The 24,117-nt window shown below is 37.7% G+C and overlaps 3 protein-coding genes across 5 annotated transcripts; 2 read left to right on the forward strand and 1 right to left on the reverse strand.

Annotated features, from left to right (window-relative positions):
- The first annotated feature begins 140 nt into the window (after positions 1-140).
- Positions 141-887, forward strand: LOC147217675 (uncharacterized). The gene has a single exon (XM_086176269.1). It carries the CDS (start codon positions 141-143, stop codon positions 885-887), a length of 747 nt encoding a protein of 248 aa, XP_086032395.1.
- Positions 888-1,239: 352 nt separating this feature from the next.
- On the forward strand, positions 1,240-9,153 carry ndc1 (NDC1 transmembrane nucleoporin). 2 transcript variants are annotated; one of them, XM_086175762.1, is made up of 19 exons: positions 1,243-1,382; positions 1,634-1,700; positions 1,845-1,965; positions 2,049-2,150; positions 2,466-2,640; positions 2,728-2,854; positions 3,125-3,233; positions 4,004-4,055; positions 4,151-4,283; positions 4,529-4,621; positions 4,719-4,800; positions 4,907-5,068; positions 5,294-5,557; positions 5,663-5,775; positions 6,201-6,251; positions 6,634-6,697; positions 6,912-7,012; positions 8,194-8,354; positions 8,436-9,153. In XM_086175762.1, exons 2-19 carry the CDS (start codon positions 1,692-1,694, stop codon positions 8,497-8,499), a joined length of 1,983 nt encoding a protein of 660 aa, XP_086031888.1. In that variant the 5' UTR covers positions 1,243-1,382; positions 1,634-1,691; the 3' UTR covers positions 8,500-9,153. The 2 variants fall into 2 exon arrangements, with proteins under 2 accessions (XP_086031887.1, XP_086031888.1); XM_086175761.1 differs by lacking the exon at positions 1,634-1,700 and having other exon boundaries at positions 1,240-1,382.
- A 1,166-nt stretch (positions 9,154-10,319) lies between these two features.
- On the reverse strand, positions 10,320-23,402 carry dcaf8 (DDB1 and CUL4 associated factor 8). Of its 2 annotated transcripts, none has more exons than XM_086175640.1 (13): positions 23,153-23,402; positions 22,647-22,692; positions 22,456-22,548; positions 20,052-20,683; positions 19,605-19,745; positions 19,239-19,333; positions 16,604-16,714; positions 16,370-16,500; positions 14,494-14,601; positions 14,135-14,265; positions 13,406-13,525; positions 12,491-12,607; positions 10,320-12,033 (listed from the first exon to the last, which is right to left on the reverse strand). In XM_086175640.1, the coding sequence occupies exons 2-13, from the start codon at positions 22,681-22,683 to the stop codon at positions 11,932-11,934; spliced, it is 1,818 nt and encodes a 605-aa protein (XP_086031766.1). In that variant the 5' UTR covers positions 22,684-22,692; positions 23,153-23,402; the 3' UTR covers positions 10,320-11,931. The 2 variants fall into 2 exon arrangements, with proteins under 2 accessions (XP_086031766.1, XP_086031765.1); XM_086175639.1 differs by having other exon boundaries at positions 20,052-20,689.
- Between the last annotated feature and the right edge of the window lie 715 nt (positions 23,403-24,117).

A 24,117-nucleotide genomic window follows, 5' to 3' on the forward strand; every position in this document is an offset into this window, starting at 1 on the left:
CTTTTGTGATATTTGACAGATATATGTGTTTGGGTGTGTGTGTGTGTGTGTGTGTGTGTGTGTGTGTGTGTGTGTGTGTGTGTGTGTGTGTGAGTGCGTATACATCTCTCTTCATATATATATAGTACTTATACAGCAGGATGGCTACTTCTAACAGCAAAGCTGGAGAACTTTCCAAATTTGAGACCTTAAAACTTTTGGAGAAATGCAGAAAGGAAAGAGATGCTGCCATTCACAGAGAAAGTGTGCTCAGAGAAAAGCTCAGGCAGTGTGAGTCAAGGATGCGCTCAATTGAGGCTTTGAAACAGAAACTGAAGACTTTGACCATGGATAATAAGGAGCTGAAGAAACAGGTGAAGACTCTTCGCACAGAGATTGGACTGGAGTGCAGCCGTAAATTCAGTGGAAAGACCACAAAGGACATAATTAATGACTTATTTGACAAAGAACGTGAATGCAATTCTCTGATGGAGAAGACTGGAAAATTGAGCTTGACTGTTGATGATCTGACATCTGAGTTGGCAAATACAGTCACCTCAAAAACACTCTTGGAAGATCAGGTTATGTCCTTACAGCAAAATCTTAAGGATATGACTAATAATCAGCGACGTCTTCTGAAGTTGTGGGAGGACAAGAAGGGACAGAGGGAGCAACTTGCTCTGCCAGCAATCACCCTAAAATCTGGTCAAAAACAGTTTGTCAACAAAGCAATTCAAACTGAGATGTCCATAAGTTCTTCCCAGATGCTTCCAGTCAATGCTTTTGAGACCAGGTCAGTCTCACTGGACAATGGAAAAAACACTGTTTTGGAAAATTATACAAGTTTTGGAAATAGCTTTGACAAGAAACCTTTCATGCATGATGAAACTCAAGGGGTTTTGAACTGATTTGTCACACAGACCCACCATTGGAGGACTTTGCAATTTGACATTGAAGCGAGATAATTGTCATTACTTAGAAAAAATGTCTGGATGAAACAAATATCTGTAAAATAGTCTCATTTAAACAATCTATTTAAGCTTTTTCTAGTTTGATTTACTCGCTCTTTACAAAAACAAAAACAAAAACAAAAACAAAGAAACGAACAAACAAATAAACAGTAACGATGTTGGTATTACAATTCTTAGAACCAATAACTTATATTTCATATAATAATATAGCATTTTTAGTTGTTGTTTCAGTCAAGCATTATTATCTGTGTATATTTTTGGCGGCAGGCATTGAGATGGACAACTTTCAGGAGGGGTCCTCAAGAGGTCCTTTGAATGCGTGTGGCGCGATTTGGTAAATCTAAATCGAGATTATTTAGAGAGTAGAGGACCCGAACAAACTTCATTAACAGCATGTATTCGGCAGAACATAGTTGTTGGTTTATCCATAAGGTGAGTCTTTCAAAAATAATCTTGTGAGAGAAGGAATATTAACTGGTTCGGCTAGCGATTTTAATATGCTAGCTATCGTGAGCTAACAGGTTGTGGCTAAATAATGTTTGCATGGTCGGAACAGTTAAAAACATGTTCAACTTGTGAGGATATGTTACTTTAGAGAAAATGGTTCAAGAAATATGTGTTGTTGCATGTACGTTTCTTGACACTCACTTGAACGTCGTAACGTCACGACGTCCTTGATTCAGAGATGAAATTTAAATCCAAGAAATGACCTGGTGTTAAGAAGTGGAAGAAGCCCATTGAATGCATCGGGTAACTTCACTCGTGTCTTTTTCATTGGTTTTATTTTTTCAGTTTGAGATAACTAAAACAGTAAGGTAGAATATTAACCAATTTACTTTTAGTCCATTACAATACTTGGTATATTACAGACATTGTAATGACTCCATTGTTCAGGTGATTTACTGGAGAGCTGCTGCCAGTATCGCTTGGGCTGTCCTCTTGTTGGCACCCACCACAGCTGCTTTTGTGATTCTCAGCAGATTCAGTCCCCTCAGTCCCTTCCAAACCATATCAGGTTAGCCACTACATATAACACAAGTCAGTCATGTTTTATTAATTCATTTGGAAAGCTGATTGAATACCACCTTTGCTCTGCAGAATGTCTGTCACTTTTAACAAGTCCAGGTGCCATCTTCTCCTATATCCTTCTTTGTGGAGTGGTCATGATTGTTGGGTTCCTGAACCTTCAGTATTGTAATGGTGAGTGGTGGGGAGATAAAATGCTACGATGCAAATTCAATGTGTCATTTGCATTCATTTCACAATCTTATTAAGAGTACTATTTTCAGTGCCATAACATTATGGGGGAAAAACAGAAACAACAAATTACATTAAGTGTATCATAGAAAGATCAGAAAATCTTGTCTCAGCTGCATGACTGAACAAAACATGATTTTTATTAATTGTGCAATTTTATTAAAATATTTTTAATAATTTCAACACATACATATATTTTTACCTCTGGAAATTTTGTAATCTGGGATTTGAAACTTTCCTCCTTCTGCCACCCTCCAGTCATCCCGACTGTTGCATGTTCAAAAATCGACCTTTTGGGTCAGCTCCTCCACCCCCGTCAGGTTGTCAACTCTTTTGTCCACTGCATCATGGGAATAATTGTATCTTGGTGCTGTGCTGTCACCATTGGAGACCGATACGAGATGCTTGGATACCCATGTACCCAGAGTGATGGGTAAGCAGTTGTCTCGTATATAATAAAGTTGAGCCATGAATAATGTATTACTACCCTAATTGTCTCATCTTGTTTCAATACCTCCAGTTCCCCTCAGATGTGCCTGAATGAGTATCAGTTCATCCTCTTGCTGGCAGGAGTTTATGTAGGATTTTCTCACAGTCTGTTTGGTATCATCCACAACATAAACTATATCTCTTTCCACCCTATTCAGGTATGTGAAGTGACCATGTAGATACTGAAAATTCAATGTCACTTTTAATCCTTAACTATTCAATTCTATTCTACTGCTCAATCTTTTTTGACTCTTGATGAAAACTAGAATAGATTATTGAGTCAAAATAGTTACCGGTCATATAGATTAAATGAAAAATTAAAAGAAAACTAACTTGATGTTATATTTGTGGAACTCTAGACACTGTTTCAACATTTGGCATTTATCTGTGCTGCTCTTAAATTTTTTTTCCCAATTTTTTTTCTTCAGCAACATAAGTATCTTCGTTTCAAGGGATCCTTACTTTTGGTGGTTAAGTGCAGCACCACTCAAGCACTTTACTCTGTGAGGAACTACATGGTACTGTATTTCTTTTTGGGTAAGTGGTTGCTCCTTTACATACGAAACTCTTCAGATATAGTTTGAATTTAATATGAAAGATGATGATTTTTAATTTAGCAAAATCATACTATTACAATATTAGACTATTATACTGGTTAAATACAGTAATATGAAAAAAAATATTGCTCTGCCTGTCACAACATTGGAGGGACAGTCATTTAATAATGTAATTTAACAATTATGCATTTAGGAGTATTTACTCAAGGGGCAGCCATGACTTGGCTGTTAGAGCAGGCACTGCTCCAAGCGGAAGGTTGATGAGTAAAACCCATAGGACCCTTTTACAAGACCACATTTTTGAGCGACAAATCAAAAACTTGTTGGATTTTGTCCACCTACACTACAATGATATTGCAGCAAATTAATCTACACATTTGTTGTAATCTTGACATGTACGACTTAATATCCGTTGTTTACTGGGACTTGCTATAGCATATTTTAAAGGCCCTTGGAAAGATGTTGAATGGTTCACTGTTTGATTTTGAATAAAGTAATAATTCAGGTTGCATTTCATAATTCAGGATCTTATTTTTGTGTAGTATTATACATAAAACATTTAATGTGTCTCTCTCCAGTCATTATAATGCTGTATTTATAGAGCAATAGGATGCTATAGTAAAGTTAAAAAATTTTTACTTTTGTCCTCCAAACTAACAGAACCTTAGAATCAACAGAAATATTCCCTTCAGTTTGCATCTATTCATGGGGAGAAATGATGATCAATAACTTTGTCATTACTGTTTTCAGGATACCTTCCAAGAAACTGGCTCTGTAAAACATTTGATCTTAATTTGAACAGGTCAGTGTACTTTCTGGCTGCAAATTGGGTGTCCGCATAGTTCTATTTAATTTATTTTAATGAAGACTTGCTATTTATAAAATGCCACTTTGCAGCTCTGTCCATACTCTTGATACCATTGCTGGACTACTGGATTTATCCCTGCTTTTTCACATGTGGATCAGTGCCGTTTTCCTCCTTTTCGTGTTATACATAACGCTGCTGCTCTTCAGGATCTTTGTCACTGAGGTATGTGTATAATTTTTTTCTCCATTCTTCATTTGTTGAACAGTAAATTATGATACTAATTTTATATTACACTCAATCCTATCCCACTTGAAATAAAGGACTCTGGAAAATGCTTGATAAAATCCATACTATTTTTTAGTAAGACAATAGAGGGCAGCATTCTCATTGCTTTGATTGTCTGAAGAACACTTGACACTGGAATTTTGATGTCAATGAGATGGTATCTGACTTAATGTTGTGTATAGGGATACAGTTTTCCTGTGCAAACATCGTTCAGGGAAGATGCACAGCAGTGTCTTCCCAAAGTTCTTTCTGAAAGCGAGCCAATGATATTAAAGGTATAACTTCTATTTACATTGTAAAACGGTTACATTTTCCTCATGTCAGTGTTGGAGCTTATTATTTGGATGTTGTCTACTCTTACCCAAATTTTAGTTTCTAGCACTACAGGACTTGGCTCTGCTTTCTCAACATTCTCCATCACGGCGTTGTGAGGTGTTCAGTCTTAGTCAGCCAGGTATCCAGTTCATACTTAATTTATCTTGATTGTATGTTTGTTGGTTTTCTTTCAAGTACATTTTTTTGCACACAGCTGTGGTATTGACATTTTTATTCTGTCGTAGGTGGCCACCCTCATAACTGGAACGCCATCAATAAAGAATGTTTGTCACTGCTAACAGATCTGACACAGAGACTTGTAGCCCATCATGATACTATTGCATCCAATGGCAGAGCTAAATCACTGCCTATGGAAACTGAAAGAAAGACATCATCTGAGTCATCAGGTATATTGCAATAGATCAGCGGTGTGTTTCCTAGTACTTGGGGCCAGCTGTCTTGATTCATTGTTTTTATCAAAGATTTATATTGTTTAAACATTGTTCTCATGAAAAGTTTTCCTAAAATATGTATGTGTATACTCATTCAGTTTTCCTTTTCCAATGTCACTATTTTTTGTATCTCCTGATAATTGGATCTGAATAACAGCTATGTTTTTTTCCTCTATAAAGCTAAATCAGGAATAGAGGATGGGATGAGTACAAGGCCTCCTTTGCAAATGAAAACACCATCTTCTCTCTTCTCTCGCTCAATTGAAAGTGGCCCACACAGTCCTCTTAGTGCACCTTTTACCCCTCCTGACCTAAATAGCCCCTTTTCCTCTCCGGGTCTGCGTCGCCTAAATGCTCCACTGGAACAGTATTCACCTTGGCAAGGCTCATTGCAGAGTCCACACTTGATGAGGAGAGTCCCTAAGTTATGGTCCACCGCCACAGGTAAGAAGGGTTGGTTATGGGATAAAACATGGTTAGTAACAGTCAGAAACAAATTCAAATCTGATAATGTAACTTAAGGGAATACTGTTTATGATATGCCATCAGATTCTCTGGCAAATGACAGTGGACTGCTCTCCCCTGCATCATTTACAAGTCTGAAGGAGGAACCTGTAAAACCAAGTCTTGTGGCTCAGATTCTCCAGAACAGAAAAGATCTGGTACATTTAATCTTATCACATCACAGCCGAGAATGTTTTGTTATTACTACCTCAAGTATTTCTGCTGTTGAAATAATGCGTTTCATGCATAAAAACTATTTAGTTGGGCTTACAAAACAAGTTGTCTAGAGAAGATAGAATGGTTTGGATTTAACTTTTTTTTTTCAGGTGCAAAAACTGATAGAGATCCATTGGCTTAATTTTAGGTTAGTTCAACTACCACAATTAATTGCTTCTAGCATCGGCAAAGTGCTTTCCCAAAGAAAAGGGACTCGTGGGGAAAATTAGGGTTACGTTCTGAACAGTCACTGGGTTATGGATGTGATATCTTATACCAGTGTTTTCATATGAAAACAACTGTCATTTGGGTTACATTTTCCCAAAAATAATCAGGAAAACATTTGTACCTATTTTCTCTCATTCAGGTGAAAAATTTCTTGGCTAAGCGAGTGCTTATCATGTATCTGTTTAATAAGGTAAGGAAGGTTTGGGCGTTGAGTGGGCTCCCTGCATGCTCTTACCTTATGTGGTAGATTTTCATGTCTACTAAATCTCATTTATTTAGTCATTGTTTGAAGGAAGTTTGCTGATACATTTGCCTGCCCCCTGCTGCTGTTGTATCATTTATTTATGTATGCATAATATTGTATGTGGGATTCTTTAATATTGTACTGCATAAATTTACTCACTATCACAGTCAAATTTAAATATTGGGATTTCTTTGGCCATACTGCTCAGGCCTATTCACTTGTGCTTGAATCTTTATATTAATTTCAGCTGTATCCCGGTCTTATGTCAGACTATGTGAATACACATTTTCAGTAGACTTTACTGCTAGCTAACTATGGTCTTTTACAGCTTCCAGAAGCCTCCAGTGAAGCATTGTTTGCTGATAGCCAGGCTCATATTTGGGCTTTAGAGGGTAAGATCATATGACATTGTGTTGTGGGATGTTGCATGTCCCTTTTCACTATCAGTCATTAAAACCATGGTTTCTGAACATACATAGTATTGCTCAAATTACAGAGCAATCCTGTTACCTAATCATGAGCTCAATTTGCACAAAGTAATTTGTCTGAAACAATCTGGCAGCCTCAAAATGCAATTGAAAATGTGCTCTGATATCCACCATTCAGGACTGTCTTATCTTGTTCAAGCCTCCTTCTTGGAGGATCAGTATGGAGTAGTACAGACGACGCTACCGAGTATTCTGAGCTGCATTATGATTTTACAAGAGGTAGGTTCTTATTGACCATGAAGTAACAATTGTCAAAATATTTGAATTATGTGATGTGCTTTTCCCAATGAAAATCAGGTTTCTGTTTTTCTAACATGAAAAAGAACACTAGAAATTACATCTTAGAAACTACTGTTCATTGTTAAAAATTATCAAATGAGAGTTTCCACTTAACTCCCGTAAGCCAGATGAGTAGAACTGTAGGTGGATTACTCAGCCCAACAGCAATTGCACTAACTTATTACAAAATCATGAAAAAATATTTTGTTTGCCAGTAATGTTTCCAGATGTTACCAATGTTCGAAAAAATATAAAACAAAGAAAAAAAACATTTCTAAAGGAAGCTTAATTCTCCAAAATAAATGAAGATAGACTAATAATTTAAATAAATGTTTACATTTACAATCTTTTCATGCTGTTCCTATCATCTAAATAGCTGATGTCCTCTTTGGAAAGACTGTTGTTCATACATTAAATTTCTCTAGAAGTTTCTTTGTTCACCTTTCAGACAGCTTAATGTCAAATGTCAGTGGAGCCTATCAAAAAATATGTTTTTTCCTCAGTACTCCACTTCCATTCTGGTGATTATTATTTTTATTGTTTTTGGATGCTCTTTAACATTTTTTTTTGTAGTAGTTTTGTTTGTTTTTTTTCTGTATTTGCTCATAACATTTCCCACAACTTACCATGCAGTAGTTATGAAAGTAATACCCTTAATTATAGTTTTATATGGAAACTCTGTTTACCCACATGCACTTTGTGTAAATCACGTTATTTAAATCCTGAACAATTTTCACTCCTATTATCAGGCTGAATTTTGGACTACCTAATTACTCTATTTTGGTTTGTTTTGTGTAAAATCAAGATCTGAAGTTTCAACTTGTTTTTTGGGTCTTAAGTGCTGTCTGGGTGCGAATGTAAACATTTTTAACTGAATATTGATGTACTAACATTTTTGTCCACCTAAAAAAAAGAAAAAGTTTTACTCTTTCTGCCCATTTTGTTGCTGTGAATGAATGGCATTTTAAAGTTCTTTTCATCCAGTGGACTTGCACTTACTCTCACTTGCCATACTCAGGGAACATCTGAGAAAAGCACTATTTCAACTGGATTATAATGTTGAGGATGAATTCTCTGTGTTTGTTTGAGTTCTAGATTTAATGGTTTGTTTTTCCTTGCAGGCAGTGGACCGGCATTTCAAATTGCCTCATGCATCTTGGAAGCCTGTCAGGTTGTCCAGCAGCATGGGAGAATCAACTTACAAAACATTGCGCTTTGCTCTCAGGGCCACACTCAAGACTGCCATCTATAGGATAACTACCACTTTTGGAGAGCACTTAAAGTAAGAAGATGTGGTTTCAGTCTGGATATGCATTTACATTTAATACAGTGGATGTAACTTTTGTTCTTGTTTACTCTTCAGTGCCGTTCAGATGTCTGCAGAGCACCGAAAAAGATTGCAGCAGTTTCTGGAATACAAAGAATAAGACTCTTTTTGACTGATTTGTTTCACTTCCAATCAGCATTTTTTTTGGATGCTCTTTACTGTGAGCACATCAGTTTTACTAAAGCATCAGTTATAAAGCCAGTGACAGTGCTTTTAATATTTAATTTTGCATCAAGTCAAGGCACAATGCATTTGACAGGAAAGGTCAGTTGGACCAAGCCCATTCTCTGTATGCACTAATCTGTAGCACAGGTTCAATATACATCTTGAATTTGGTTGAATTATTCATTAGTTATTCTGAACAGACATGCAACAAAGAACTCATGGCAAGCAGAACCTTCACTTTTATTGTCTGAGAAATATGCTGCTATTTTCAATATACTTTTTCCCCAAAGCAGTTTTGCTCAAAGCATCAGAGAACTTGTGTTTTTAAAAACACAAAAGTTATCCTTTCTGATTTGGAACTAATATCTGTTAATGATTTGTCACATGTGAAATTAAGGTCTTGCAGAATAGCAGGCATGCAAATATTTTGCTGGATGTATAGTAAAAGGAAAAGAAAATTGCAACTGATAACCATGGCAAAGTATAGCTCGGCGAGAATGTTAAAAAGATCAATTTTAAATTAATCATATTTGTAAAGGCAGAATTAATGTCTGAAGTAAATTACCAGATTGTACAGTTTTACATATGAGAAGTGTTTGAATTCCTGCTCATTACCGTCCATCTATTTTTCGTTGCTATGCGACGTTACATGCCCAGAACACCTCACCAAGGAGACGTCGAAGAGGAATCCTGATCAGATGCCTGAGCCACCTCATCTGGGTCCTCAGTGCAGAGGAGCAAGAGTTTATTGGGTGATGAAGCTTGGCCTCACTTCCGTCGCATGGAACCGTGACCGGGCTCGTTGATTCAACAGCTCGTGACCATAAGTGAGGCGGAGAATTGAGATTGAACAGTAGATCGAAAACTCCACCTTTCAGCTCACAACCTTCACCTCAAAGGACCGGTGCCCGGTCTGATGAAACTTTCCAGAAGGCAGAGGAGTGTCCTCCCCCTGAGGTTGGAATACACCCTCTTGCCCCCCCCCCCCCCCCCCCGACTTTAAAGAGATAATCACCAATCCCGGTTTGTCGAACGAGAGGCACTGCCACGATGTCCACGCAATGCCACAGAGGTATGTCAGCCAGGACAGTCCCTGGGTGGCACCCCCTGCAGCATTGTGTGTACTTTGTATTCAAAACATTGTTTACCTTGCATAACAACATTGACATGTATGGCACATTACCTTTGACGACGTTTTGCACCGAATAGAATCCACAAGGTTGTATAGCCTGGATTGTCGTTCGATAGCCAGCCTCTAACACAGTTCCACATGATCATCAACCATGGTGTAACAGTATCTGGATCGAGAAATCATACAGGCTGTCAGTCGGATGCCAAATGCCACAGTGGGGATGGGTGATGGGTTAACAGCTATTTTAATAATTGCGATCTGGCCACGCTACCTGTACGGGTTCATTCGTTTTACGTGACGCGGTCCTGTGCGAAGTTGTTAATAAGATCGACCTGCGCTGCCTGTGCGTTCCACTGGTAGATGAGGATCGGTATTGGGCACTCCAATTCAACACCACCCAGATATCGTTCTCCGTGGCCTCAGAGTTCCTTCCACGCCCACCAAAACTGCATAATACTTTGCGTCCAGCTGCCTCAGTCAGTAACCGTTAAACAGATGCTTTCTCTTACGAGGTACATGAATTCTCATCAAAATCAAAATTTCACCACTTTTTTAAATGGAAGGACAAGCGCAAATTTCCCCGAATCCGATTAAATATAAATTTAAATTAGTACAACTGAAAATGTCAACAACACTTTTATTGCACGATTTGAACATACTTCCAACTCAGCTGATGGAACACATGATTAGGCAGTGGTGGAAAAGTTTTTCATCAAAAGCCTAAATAGCCAGTGGAAAAAATCTAGATTTTAAATAATTTCAAATGACACTGAAAGAAAATTTCTATTTAAATCAGACAGGGTCCACAAGACTTGATAATGGTGGTTGCTCTTTTTGTAGTAAAAGGGAAAAAAATGATTAAAGTTATCTTTCTTTCTGAAGTTCAAAAGTACCTCATAGAATATAAACCTCTGCATTGTACCAATCAAATGTTTTAATACCTTTTTAAGTCAGCATTTTCTAAAGCGCTTTTTTTTTGTTTTAATTTATATTTATATATGTACATATAAATTTAACTAACTAGAGCTCTCATAAAAAACGAGAAAACCTGGACTTTATCGCTCATACAACAAATGACTGGCAAGCATATTGACCTCTTTCCCACGTGCCCAGCACACACAGCTGACTTCTCATGAAGGTTGCAATAATCTGGTGTACTTCCAAAGTTAGTCAGAAAAATACTGTTATGCAATTGATTTCTATACATGAGCCTTACATAATGGTTTTTAGGAACCACAACTGCAACCCATTATTTATCCTGTGTCAAGTCATCTGCAGGGCCTAAATTGAAATCTGATTCTTTGCAAAACCAAAGTTGCGATGCACTTGTGCAACATGGTCAATCTGAAATGTCCTGTCAAAGATGCTTACCATGACAGAGGGGGGAAAAGAGCAAGAGACGCAAGAGTCTTAGTTTGTCAAGGATGAAGTTCAGTCAGAAAAACTTGAGTGTAAAATATCCCTTCACTGAACTCTCCACCACGATTTTCAATATTGATTTTCCTATGGATACATAAACAATGCACAAACCAACACTTCTTTTGCAGTACAGAGCTGTTAGTACATGTTTTGCCTCAAACCTAAGCATCCCTAATTCAAAGTGCACTCAAGTAAATGGGAAGAGGAGCATGTCGAGAAATGTGAAATTGACAAATTAAGTAATCAGAAGGATCATTTGGGAAATGCAAATAGGTGCACAAGCTCAAGATCAGAAATAAGAGGGTGATTGAGGGAGTGGTTCCAAAATAATATTGTAAACAAAATATATTAAGCAGTTGATTTATCTTTGCCATCTCTGCTGTATTGGTCTCCAACAACACAGAAAGGTAAAAAGTAGAGGCGTAGAGATTGGACAATAAAAGATCAATGTTGTGCTGGTAATGTAACTTATTGAAGGTAGAATAGAGAGGAGGTTCTTGATGTTGGATGCACACGTTACATGATGAAAATATAGGATAAGGGGAGGCTTTGGAGTTGATTATAGGGATGTAAGCCACTCGCAGCATCAGTGTCACTCTGTTATATCAGTATATTTAAGTTAAAGTGTGTTTGTACATGTAATACAGAAGTCTGGCTCATCAGTGTATCAATAGTACTTGCCTTTGTGCATCAATGAAAGAGCAATAAAGAACATTGGTGTATATATGTATGAATGAATGAAAGCAATCGTGTGTGTGTGTGTGTGTGTGTGTGTGTGCATATGCGCGTTTGCATGTATGCTAGTCTATTTGGGGCTCAGGAGGACATGCACTGCACATGATCTGGGCCTCCATCCTCCTCATCAGAGGAATCTGGTGAGCTCCAGGACTCGTCTGTGTCTACGTCCTCACGACGGGTCTAGATCAAAGTAAGGAAAAGGACAGGAAAAATAAAGTAAGACGGCATAACTGTAACTGCATGCATAACTACATGGAAATAACTTTTTGCATTCATCTTTTAGAAAAGAATTTCAAAGTTCAATTATTATTACATATTTTTAATTTGTTTCCTGATGTTTTGGCCTCAAGATATCTCAGTAATAGCATGTTTATTATTTATAACATTAACTGTAGGACACAAGATAGTATAGAAGTATATTTTCTGTCCTTTTGCACTACAAATGTGAATTTTCCCTATCATAGTAGTAGTTATGGCAAAATTTATACTCCAAGGCCACTGCCTACTTAATATCACATCCTAAAGTAAAAATGATTGGACCTGTTATATAACGTCCTACAAGTATCTAGCTAAAGATAGATCGACAATGAGAGACTTATATCTTCTGTTTCGAATATATAATTTTCTGAGCGCTCACCCTCGAGGGGCGTCTGTTCCTCATGTGTCTCATCAGGAACCACAGCAGCTGGGTGTCGTACTGGTCACCATGTCGTACACTGTCCTCATCACGGTCACGCTTATTTTTCTTCATCACCTACAAGATTGTGTATTTGTTAATCTTCAGGATATGGTCAAGCCACATGTCCCTACCCGTCCCCTCCGATCTGCCACCTCTCAGCGACTGTCAACCCCATCACTCCGAGGCCCTTGTTGCCGATCAAACCTATCTCAGCTCTTCTTGGTCTTGGCTCCTCAGTGGTTGAACAAAATCCCGAAAAAGGTCAGAACAGCGGGTTCGCTGCCCATCTCCTGCCGTGACTGATGTTGGTCCACTGTATTTTATGGTCTGAAGTCAATGCAGCTAACAGGAGACTTTACACAGGACTTGTCACACGCTCATATTGCTAAAACTACTCAAAATTCCTTTGCTGACCCTTAAATAACTGTGCATGCTTGACGATCAATGGGATATTTTCAAAAGGGAGAGATGCCCACAATACTTAACCTCTTAATTAACCTCTGCATCTTTTTGGAATGTAGGAGGAAAACAGCGAACCCGGCGGAAACGCATGCAGACATGGGGAGAACAAGCAAACTCCACAAAGAAAAGGTCCCCTATCGGAATCCAACCAGGGCTGTGCGGCAATAGCGCTAAGCACTCACCACTGTGCCATCAATAGCACGCATGCACAGTGTGTTTTGTTTTGTTTTAAATTTCTTACACTTCAAAAATACATCAATTACACATTGCTGAAAAAAGTTTATGTTTACTGAAATAATGCCCAGCTCTTTTATTTTAAACATTTGTGTCTCATCAATATCTGCATCATTCATAGTATAGCCCCTTGAATAAAAACTCACAGAACAGTAATACACAATAAAAAAATAATACCTCTTTAAGGCCTTTGAGTCCTGTGGGGTTCTCTGCAGTTGGGGCCCACAGTTTAATGTCGTGATCCAGGCCACTGGTAGCCATACCAGGTAGATGAGGATGAGGCTCCAAACAGTTAACCTGTTGTTAAAACATGATAAAAAGAATGGGTTTTAGTATAAAATATCTATAATAATCAATGTGAAGCATATTGTTAACTTTTTCATAGTCATCAGATAAAAATTTGGAAATGTTTAAAAATTTTGGAACAAGAGCATATTTGCATTCGATAGGATACAAATAGAATGTAAGAGCTCTTCAGAGTAGCAATGACCCAAAAATGCAGGTCACCCCCTGGCCCTACACACATACATTTACAGATGATCTATTTAGCAAAGCTTGTATACAGGCCAACCACATTTTAATATAAATTGTAAAACAATGAATATTCCACCACCACTGACAACAAACTGGCACATATTTATATTATGATATAATCATTCTAGCCAGAATTATACTTGTTTTTTTACTCAATCTATGATCTCAACAAACATTTTTTTCTTTCATCCTTCTGGAGGACATAAGAGGTGATTCATTATAATGTATGTCCTTTCCCTGACTAAGACACAATAATGCCTCCAGATATTTTCTATATCAAGTGAAACATAAATGTTATTTGTCTAAGATGTTGTTAAATACTATGCAGGTTTTATAGACTTTGTAATACTGCTGTCTATCTGTTTGACTCACCACTCCTCCTCTGTCTCCCTCCATAAACTGGACAATACGAGCAGAGTACTTGTCCCACAGGTAGATATGTCCGCAGTCACTGCCACTGACCACAAACTCACTGCATGGACCATAGAAGTTTACCCCTTTAACTGTTAGAGAAATGTGTCATAAAAAGTCAGTCTGCTTACACAAACCTAGATATTCGCTATCACACAATTTGACTATAAATAATGTAGCTGTATGTAGAAATTTGTCACAGTTTCAAAACAATGAGAGATGCTGTCAGCAAAATGCTTTTTATTTTGTCTGAAAAAACACAAAAAGGACATCTAAAAATGTACAAATTTTCTAGTGCGATTGGGACCTTAATACAAAACCTGTTGCATTATTACGATGTCCCTTGTATCTCCTGCAGTAGTCAGCCCCATCACTGTGATTGGAATCAAACAGATAGATGTCCTCATCATTGTAACTCGCCAGGATCTCTGGACAAATTAGACATAAAAATTAGGGCTGGGGTAGGGTTACTATATGTCTAATTTTTATAACGGTTCAGTCTCTATTACAAGGATATTTTAAATCTCCTTCGTAATACTTTTCCTTACAATAAATTCATAAAAGGCCCAAGACAAAGTGTCTCAGCAGTTATCTGTAACAGGAGGATAGGCATGTGGCATCTAAAGAAACCCTGCAATATTTACATCCTATTTATATACAACTGATGTAGAGGACTCCCCTGAGACAACAGAGCTATGATGGAACAGTGTGGAGGGGCACTGTTGTTCTTTGAGGTTTTACAGCTGATGTCATCATGGAATTACTTTTAATGATAACATTTCACTTAGCCTCAGCTTATCATTCATTCTGAAAAGTGTATGTGAACTGTAGAGATATGGGACATCACTATTTTGAGAAGACATTTGAAACAAGACCCATCTCATACAATTAATTGATGACCCATAGTTGCTAGGCTGTCTTGAGATGAGTCAGATTTAGATCGGAGCTGTTAATTTGCGATCATAATTCAATTAGGACAAAAAAATACAATTCAAAATCAATTATAGATAACTTGGTCTTAAAACTCATTCATACTTCTGCCTGGAATCAATGCCACTGGACATGAAATTGTGCATAACTATTTGTAGCTTATCATGCTTAACAAATGTCGGTTCTCATCTGTTTTGTAATATCAAATATCCTGAAATGCATATCTAAATTCCAATGCCCATTCAGACACTTCCACTAATTTGTGCTCTTGATTTAATTATATTAGTTATTAATTCGCTACAATGATCTCCTTAATTTCAATAGAAATTGCTCAGAGAATCCTGACAACAAACTTCAAATTTAACTAGTATTTAGATGTGTCATTTTTGGTTTAAAAAGGGCAACAACTATGCAGAAATAAATTTCCACATGTGTGTGTCAGCAACAGGGTATATCTGTTAACAGAGTTTAGACCAGGGGTCAGGAGCCTTCAATGCTCAAAGAGCCATTTGGACGATTTCTCACTGACAAGAAAACAGCGGGAGCAAAAGGGAGCAAAGAAAAACTCCTTTGACATCTGAAAAGGAAGATAACATTGCATAAATACAGTATTTTTTCCCTTTATACTATGTGTAAAAACTAGTATGTTGCAGTTAAGAAATCAATGAACTGCTACGGTCACTGCAAAAAAGGACTATTCCACTGAATAAGACAAGATATATATTTGCTAATTAAATTTCCAGTCAAAATATATATTTTACCTTGTTATTGTGATTTATACTCCTGAATCTCAGTGCACAGCATCTGCTTGCCAAGGCTACAAAAGCTTAATGAATGGTGTTGTAGGCAGGTGCCGCACATCAGTGGTTGTGGCACACATTTTGAAGATAAGACCATGTTCTTCAAATTTATATTTACAGTTAAGAAATAATGAACTTAAATGAAATTAATTCAAATTAAATGATCATAATTCATTTTTCAAGGCAACAGGCTCCAAAACTACAGGTTGCAGACTTGGTTTTGAGTGTCAATCGCATTCTATGTTGCTTCCAATAGGTTACCACACTTACCATATAAATATGCAATGATACATTACATTTAGCTATGTGCATTGGAAAATGAAAATGCCATTCAAAAGGGAAATTACACTAAGAGCATTTAATTAATTTATAACTTCTTCTTGCCAAGCTTCTTAAGGACATATCCAAGGTACTGTAAATGCTTCTTAAGAACTTCTAAAATGTTTAGGGGTGAAAAATATTTTACCCGTGCCATCGTGACTGTAGACAAGGCAGGTAATGTTGGTTTTGGATTCACTGGATACCAGATGTGAAGGGCAAAACTTTTTCAGAACACCATTGTTATCATTCTCATTAATCATTCTCTGGTCATAAATCCTGAAAGATACAAAAACAGCCAGAAAAATAAAGACTGAGAAATTATATAGGACACAGTTAACAAGAAATGAAATAGTGTAAGAAACTTCCTGCTTGTTTCTACCTCACATATTGATCTCTTCCACCCACGGCAAAATGGTATGTCTTTGCAGGGTTGACAAAGATGGTATACAGACCCACTTTTTTATCTCCAGCTTTCACAGCCACCAATTTACTGTGGCAAAAAAGGACAAAATGGAAAAAGCAGAACTCAGTAGTGCCAGGGTTAATATGGCATTTGACAGTGGAATACAAAAATTGCAATTTTCAATAAAACTGCCTTAGAGAAAATGTATTAACATTTCTAACAATTATATTGGTCAAAATTATTGAAGGTATCAAGACTCAAGAGCAGTGTTTTTCAACCTTTACAAAGGCACCATATATATAGACGTATGAAAAAGTTTGGGCACCCCTGATCATTTTCAAGATTTTCTTTTATGAATTATTAAATAAATCATCTAGCAGACAAACACAGTGATATTTGAGAAGTGATATTAAGTTTATAGGATTTACAGAAAGTGAGCAATAATTACTTAAACAAAAGTAGGAAGGTGCATAAATTTGGGCACCCTCGTTGTTTTATTGATTTGAATACCTTTAGCACTAATTATTGGAACACAAAATTTGTTTGGTAAGCTCATTGACCCTTGATCTACACACAAAGGTGAAGCAAATCATGAGAAAGGGTATTTAAGGTGGCCAGTTGTAAGTTGTTCTCTTTGCATCTTCTCTGAACATGGGAGCCTCAAAACAACTGTCAAATGACATGAAAACAAAGATTGTTTGACATCGTGGTTTAGGGGAAGGATACAAAAAGCTAGCTAAAAGATTTCAACTGTCATTTTCCACTGTGAGAAACATAGTGAAGAAATGGAAGACTACAGGCACAGTTCTAGTTAAGGCCTGGAGTGGCAGGCCAAGAAAAATCTCATAAGCAGAGGCAAAGGATGGTGAGAACAGTCAAACTCAACCCACAGACCAGTTACAAAGACCTACAACACGATCTTGCTGCAGATGGTGTTACTGTGCATCATGCAACTATTCAGCACACTTTGCACAAGGACATGCTGTATGGGAGAGTAATGCAGCAGAAGCCTTTTCTGCGCACATGCCACAAACAGAGTCGCTTGAGGTATGCTAAAGCACATTTGGACAAGCCAGTTTCATTTTGGAATTAGGTGCAGTGGACTGATAAAAATAAAATTGAGTTATTTGGACATAACAAGGGGCGGTATGCATGGCGGAAGAAGAACACAGCATTCAAAGACAAACACTTGCTACCCAAAGTAAAATTTGGTGGTGGTTCCATCATGCTGTGGGGCTGTGTGGCCAGTGCAGGTACTGGCAATCTTGTTAAAGTTGAAGGTCGCATGGATTCCAGTCAGCATCAGCAGATACTTACAAACAATATTCAAGCATCAGTGACAAAGTTGAAGTTGCGCCAGGGCTGGATACTTAAACGAGACAACAACCCTAAACTGCTAAAATTCTAAAGGCATTCATGCAGAGGTACAACGTTCTGGAATGGCCATCTCAGTCCCCAGACCTGAATATCATTGAAAATCTGTGGTGTGATTTAAAGCGGGCTGTCCATGCTCGGAAACCATCAAACCTGACTGAACTGGAGATGTTTTGTAAAGAAGAATGGTCAAAAATACCTTCAACCAGAATCCAGAGCCTCGTTGGAAGCTATAGGACGTGGTTTAGAGGCTGTTATTTCTGCAAAAGGAGGATCTACTAAATATTGATGTCATTTTTCTGTTGGGGTGCCCAAATTTATGCACCTGCCTCCTTTTGTTTGAGTAATTATTGCACACTTTCTGTAAACCCTATAAAACATAAATCCTTTTTCATACGACTGTACATAGATATATACACACACATCATATATATATATATATTACACACATATATATGTGTGTATGTATATATGTGTATGCATATATACATACACACATATATTTGTATGTATATGTATACACACACATATGTGTGTGTATGTGTGTGTGGATATGTTCAGATGTGTATGCATATATATGTATGAATATTTATATATATGTTTATTTATATATACATACATATACACACATGTAATATATATATAAAAAATATATAATATATATAAATGAAACTATATATACATGTATGCATAATAAAATAATGTATGTATGTATATATGTACACACATATATGAAAACCTTCCTGTGACACTCATTAATGTACCTGGGTGAAATTACTCCATTGCTGAACAAACTCCTGTGATTGTTTATAGTTTGCATTTGAGCTAGATTGGTGCCATGGCACTGTAAGATAGCGTTACCCTGCACACCAAGCATAGCAGAATCAATGCATTCTTATACCTATCTTATCCTCAAAGAAAGACAGCTTTTGCTGTATTGCCTCCACATAACCATCTTTGCTTTCTTTTGACCACCATTTATACAAGTGTTTTCCTCTGGGTCACAATTTTGTCCTATGCCGAGTTCAGTTGCATTTTTCCTTTTCAAAACTTCTCCATCACTTTCACACTGTTTTAATTTACAAGGTAATTTGCTATTTACTACTACCCACTGACATATAAGCGTTAGAAGACTCTGCCTGTCAGTTAATTGCAGTACAGACAACTCAAAGTGGCTAATTATTTACAAAAAGGGGGTTGATCAATGCAATGAAACCCCAGCAATAGCTTTACTTACTTGGCAGGACGGTCAAGACGCAGATCTATACCAAACACCACAGCATCCTCTCCAGCAGAAAGGAAAGAGCAAGGGGAATCTGGCTCAAGTGCCAGCTGAAACACACAGACAGACAGAGAGAGAGATACGGACGGACAGAAAGACAGACAGACAGAGAGAGTGTTGTGTCAATAATTGTGTTTATGGTGAACTACTACTTCTACAAAGGGTATCCAATTTAGAAATAAAAGCACTTAGTAGAGTTCCACAGGATTAAGGTAACAAATGACCTATGTAATCAATGTCATAAAATGTCCTGAGGTAATATTAGAGGTAACAGTCTTAACACTAATCAGAATGTCATAGTTTGTGATGCAGCACTGTCACCTTGTGTGCTGCCCCTTTATGCTGTGCTACTCGCTTTGTATTCTTGCAGCGCTGGGTTGCAGACAGCTCAGCCACTCTGATCTGGCCATCTCGAGCGCACATGGCCAGGGTGGAATCTCCACTGTGTGGCAGAAACTTGGCCTTTACACACCACAGCATGGAAAAAATGTGATAAAATATCACAAGTATAAATTCACAATGAACTCTACATTAATGCAATTGTCAACATTATTTCACTGTCTGTTTTATTTTCTATTGTATTGGAAATCCTCCTCCTCCTATTCTTCTTCTTCAAAAAAAATAAAACATGGGGGAACAATATCAGAATAGTTTTCTTGTTATTTTTCAATATTGAAAAGATCCATTTAAAATATATTTTGGCTATAACACCATACATATACATTCAGAGAATCTTCAGAAGCCAGCATTAATTTGTTTAAGTCTCACCTGAAATACATTACTCTTATGTCCACTGTCAAACTCCAACTCTGCACGACGGATGGCCCAGTCCCAGATCACCACTCGCAGGTCATCACTGCCTGATGCCAAGCGTGTGCCAGAGGGGTTGAAGTGCAATGTGTTCACACAGCCTGTGTGCTTCTCCAGTCGGCCTTGGAGCTCTAGCCTCTGTACAAGTCCCCGTGCTCCACATACACGCCTCACAAATTGTTGTGAGTTCCTGCCAATCTCTCTGGAGCGTAGAGAGGGTATTGCTCTCCATACAGGCCCACGAAGGTCACAAAGTTCAGCTCCAAGCCATGCTTCCATAGCCTCGTCATCATCAATAGCCTTCTGTTCTTCATCCTCCTCATCATCGTCATCCTCATCAGAGCTGGATGAGCTGTTGTTACCACCCCCAGGTCTGTTCCTCTTCCTTGTTGCCCTTTTTCCACTATCCTTTTCCTTTGCCCTCTCTTGTCTGCCTTCCTCACTCTCCCTGTCCCTATCTTCAGTCAGGGGGTAAAGACCGCTACCATCCATGCTATCTGTGTCTTCTTCCTCGCGATCTTTGTTTTCCTCAAGGTTTTCTCCTTCCTCTTTCTGCAGATCTCCCACAGACTCATCTCCAGAGGCCTCTCCTGTTTCTTTGGGGAATGCAGAAATAGTAAAACACAGAGCATCATACCATACAATAAGGTTTAAGTAATGCTGTGTCATTGAGGTTTTGAATTTAAGTATGTTATCCACACACTGTAGTGAAGCCAAGTGAGGAGAGGAGATGCAGATGCATTTTACACTTTTATTATTCTTTTCCTTTCAGCTGCTTCAGGGGTCATCACACCACAGTGAATAATCTGCCTTGATCTAAGCTTATCCCCTGCATCCTCTTCTCGCACACAAACTAATTTCATGTCTTCTTTCACGCCTTCCATAATTCTCCTCTTTGGTCTTCCTCTAGGGTTCCGACCCGACAGCTCCAACCTAAGCATCCTTTTAACAATATACAGTGGAGCCTTGACGTACGAGTGCCTCAACTTTCAAATTTTCTGAGATATGGCCCGTCGCTCAATATTTCACTTTATAATATGAGCAGAGATCTGAGTTGTGAGCTTGTGGGATGAGTGTTTCTCTGTCTGTGACATGGCATTTAAAAAAAAGTTGGACACGCCGCCCATAACTTGTAAGCCCAGTGAAAATTATTGAAAAACATGAGTGAGGTGTGGGTGTTTTCGACTTGTCCATGAAGAGCTGAAGAAGTTGTTGTTGGTGAGATACCACAACCAAGAGAATCATCTGTGAGAGGGAACAACACATTTACAGGGATTTGATGCGGCAGACGGCATTAACATCAACCGTTGAGGCATTGGAAGAGTCACTCACAGCCAGTTGGGGATGGTTTGATCATTTTGAAGAGTGCTGGCGTTCACTGTCACTAAATTGTTTAACGATTAAGTGTAGCATAGTGTAAAATTTACTTATACATTGTAGCTTTAAGTGTGCCGCTAGTTAGTTAAGCAGTAAACCAGAAAATGGAAAAACTCCCCTAACCCCCTATGAAAATTTTCTCCGCTGCGGGCATTTTTGTCCGATCTTCATGGAAAATACACTTAAGACAACCAGTTAATATCTTTACATTCTCTTTTGATAAGTACAATATTTTTTCATACATTATATGTTATTTATAAAAGTACATTTTTCTTATTTAAAAACACGTAAAAAAACGGAGGGGTGGAAAAGCTTAATAGCTTTTCTATTAATTTTAATGAGGAAATTTAATTCTATGAAGGAGCAAATTGAGTTACGAGCTTGTTCACAGAATGAAGTAAACTCCTAAGTCAAAGTATTACTGTATACGCTATTCCTCCTTTGTACGTTTCCAAACCACCTCAGTTTGTTTATCTCTATAACATGTAAAATGTGCTGACGAGCGTTTTTTTGATCCAATTCATCCTCATCACCCAAGAGACAATCTCAAAAATGTAATCTCCGTAACCTCCAGCTTTGCCTCCTTTCTTTAGTTCAATGACAATGTCTATGAACAATACATGAATATCATTAAAACTATTTCTTATCATATTACAGAATACCCATTATACATTTTTAAAATAATTTTCTATTATTTGTAGGGCTATATTTTATACAATTACTTAATTTTCTTGTAGCATTCTGCTCATCGATATGTTAATTCTCTCTTGCATCCTTTACTATGATTTTCCCACACCTATTCTAATTAATATTGTTTTATTTCAATGTGTATTTTTTATTTCTTTACATACTATGGTTTGATATTAATCATTATCATTATTTGCAAGGTAGTGATAATACGGCGTGTACGAAATAAAACTAGAACTTTTTGTAAAATTGAATTGACCACTTACTACCATCCTAATTTAAAAATGCAAGATGTTACCATCATGAGAAGACTGCCTTTGACCCTCTTTGCTTCCAGGTGCATCTTCAGCGCTGTTTTGCTCGTCCCTTGGTTCTTGTTCTTCAGAGGTACCTGCCAGAATCACAAAATTAGTTTGAATGAGTGGCTTGCTAAAAGAGCACATAACACTTACAGGCTAACTCAACAACATTTCAACGCTGATCCGTTACCATTCAACGCTTGGGATTTGACGTCGCCTTCTGCCATTTGGTCTGCCTGCGGGACAGATGAACACTATTCAGGTGGCATATCGATCTTATAGTCTAAAACTCTTAACCATGTCCAACAGTTTGAGCGTCTGACGAGCTGCGCGAACTAGTCAACAGCGACGCCATCCTGTGTTTAGCATTACCTGCTACATCTAGAGCTGCCAACTTAACACTCGCGCTTTCCTTTCTTAGGGTTCACACACTGAAAAAACACACCCAAAATAGTATGGTACTTTTTGCTAACACATAGGCCCATGGGCTTTGCCACTTTAAACAGTGCACTGACTTGTGCAATACTCCAAAGTGTTTAACAACTTGACGCGGTTAAGCTAAAGCTTGCTTCCCAAGCGCAGTCAAAATGAAAACCAAAACGAACATTCCTTTACCCGTAACAAACATCTGACTATCAAAAAGCGAGGAAGCAGCTAGCGTTACTATCATAGCTAACTACAGCCAGTTAGCATTACCTTTACTTGTAGGCCCGACGAGACGTTGTTCTGAGTTCAGTCGTAATCTATATTGCAGATTTATTATCTCCCGTTCACTATCAAGCAACCGAGCTAAGTGCGTTGACAACAGAATATCTGGAAAACACACGGCATCGGGAATACGTGCATAAAGTTTTGGGCGAACACACAATAATTAGCAAGCTAGCTTCACTCGATAAAGGCTGACTGCTGTTTATGTTTTGACGGTTCAATTTTTTCTCTGCTAAGGTTCAATTTCCGGTGTTATTCTCGCTTGATTTTTTTCCCCACCGGAAGCCCTTTAAGTGAGAGTATACAACGTTACCAATGTTAAAAACAAAAATAATTAGACTAAAAAACATCTCCACTACAACTAATAGAGGTAGTAATACATATAAATCTAATCGTACTCGTGAAAAATATGATGAAAAATATCTTACCTTCCTCCATTTTAATATTTAAAAAAATATTTTAAAAGTACCGCAGTAAATCGTTTAAACTCAATAAAACTGTTTTCGGTTTGTTCCTGACTCGATGTTTATATCCATTTTCATTTGTTAAATAGATTCACACATTTAGGTTTTTTGTTGTTTTTTTTTTGGTCTGAATCCTTTTTTTCCATTTTGGTTATGCCTGTTGTCCAAATTCAAATTGATTAAACGTATTTAAAAATTACATTGTTGAAAAGGAATCTTTGTCAACTTAAATCTTGGACTGAGCGGAAAACAACTGTTTGCTTTTTCTTACATTCCAAATCGAAATCATGCTGTTGTTTAGGTTACACTCATTTAAATAGCCATTGGAAGTAGCTTATGTGCATTAAGACAAATTATAGAATCAGCAGTTTTTAATGAATAATTGCGATTAATTCTCTGACAGTTGGCGGTGCCTTGGTGAAATCCGGGAGGGGGAAGTCCGCACTGGCAGGGTTCTTAAGCCAATACTGAGTGATGAAAAGCTCTTCA

The sequence above is a fragment of the Fistularia commersonii genome, chromosome 28, assembly GCF_037954325.1.
Source record: "Fistularia commersonii isolate RoL2024-O1a breed Wild chromosome 28, RoL_Fcom_v1.0, whole genome shotgun sequence".
Taxonomy (NCBI): domain Eukaryota; kingdom Metazoa; phylum Chordata; class Actinopteri; order Syngnathiformes; family Fistulariidae; genus Fistularia; species Fistularia commersonii.

What these genes read in the sequence shown, in the direction of transcription:
- ndc1 (XM_086175761.1), top strand. Translation starts at nt 1,344, where the DNA reads ATGTATTCGGCAGAACATAGTTGTTGGTTTATCCATAAG. An exon ending in GTTGTTGGTTTATCCATAAG is followed by an intron (nt 1,383 to 1,844) that starts GTGAGTCTTTCA and finishes TCCATTGTTCAG; the next exon opens with GTGATTTACTGGAGAGCTGC. An exon ending in TCCCTTCCAAACCATATCAG is followed by an intron (nt 1,966 to 2,048) that starts GTTAGCCACTAC and finishes TTTGCTCTGCAG; the next exon opens with AATGTCTGTCACTTTTAACA.
- dcaf8 (XM_086175639.1), bottom strand. Translation starts at nt 22,683, where the DNA reads ATGGCAGAAGGCGACGTCAAATCCCAAGCGTTGAATG. An exon ending in ATAAGAGTAATGTATTTCAG is followed by an intron (nt 19,746 to 20,051) that starts GTGAGACTTAAA and finishes TGGTGTGTAAAG; the next exon opens with GCCAAGTTTCTGCCACACAG. An exon ending in GACTCAAAGGCCTTAAAGAG is followed by an intron (nt 12,608 to 13,405) that starts GTATTATTTTTT and finishes ACAATCTTGTAG; the next exon opens with GTGATGAAGAAAAATAAGCG.
- LOC147217675 (XM_086176269.1), top strand. Translation starts at nt 141, where the DNA reads ATGGCTACTTCTAACAGCAAAGCTGGAGAACTTTCCAAATTTGAGACC.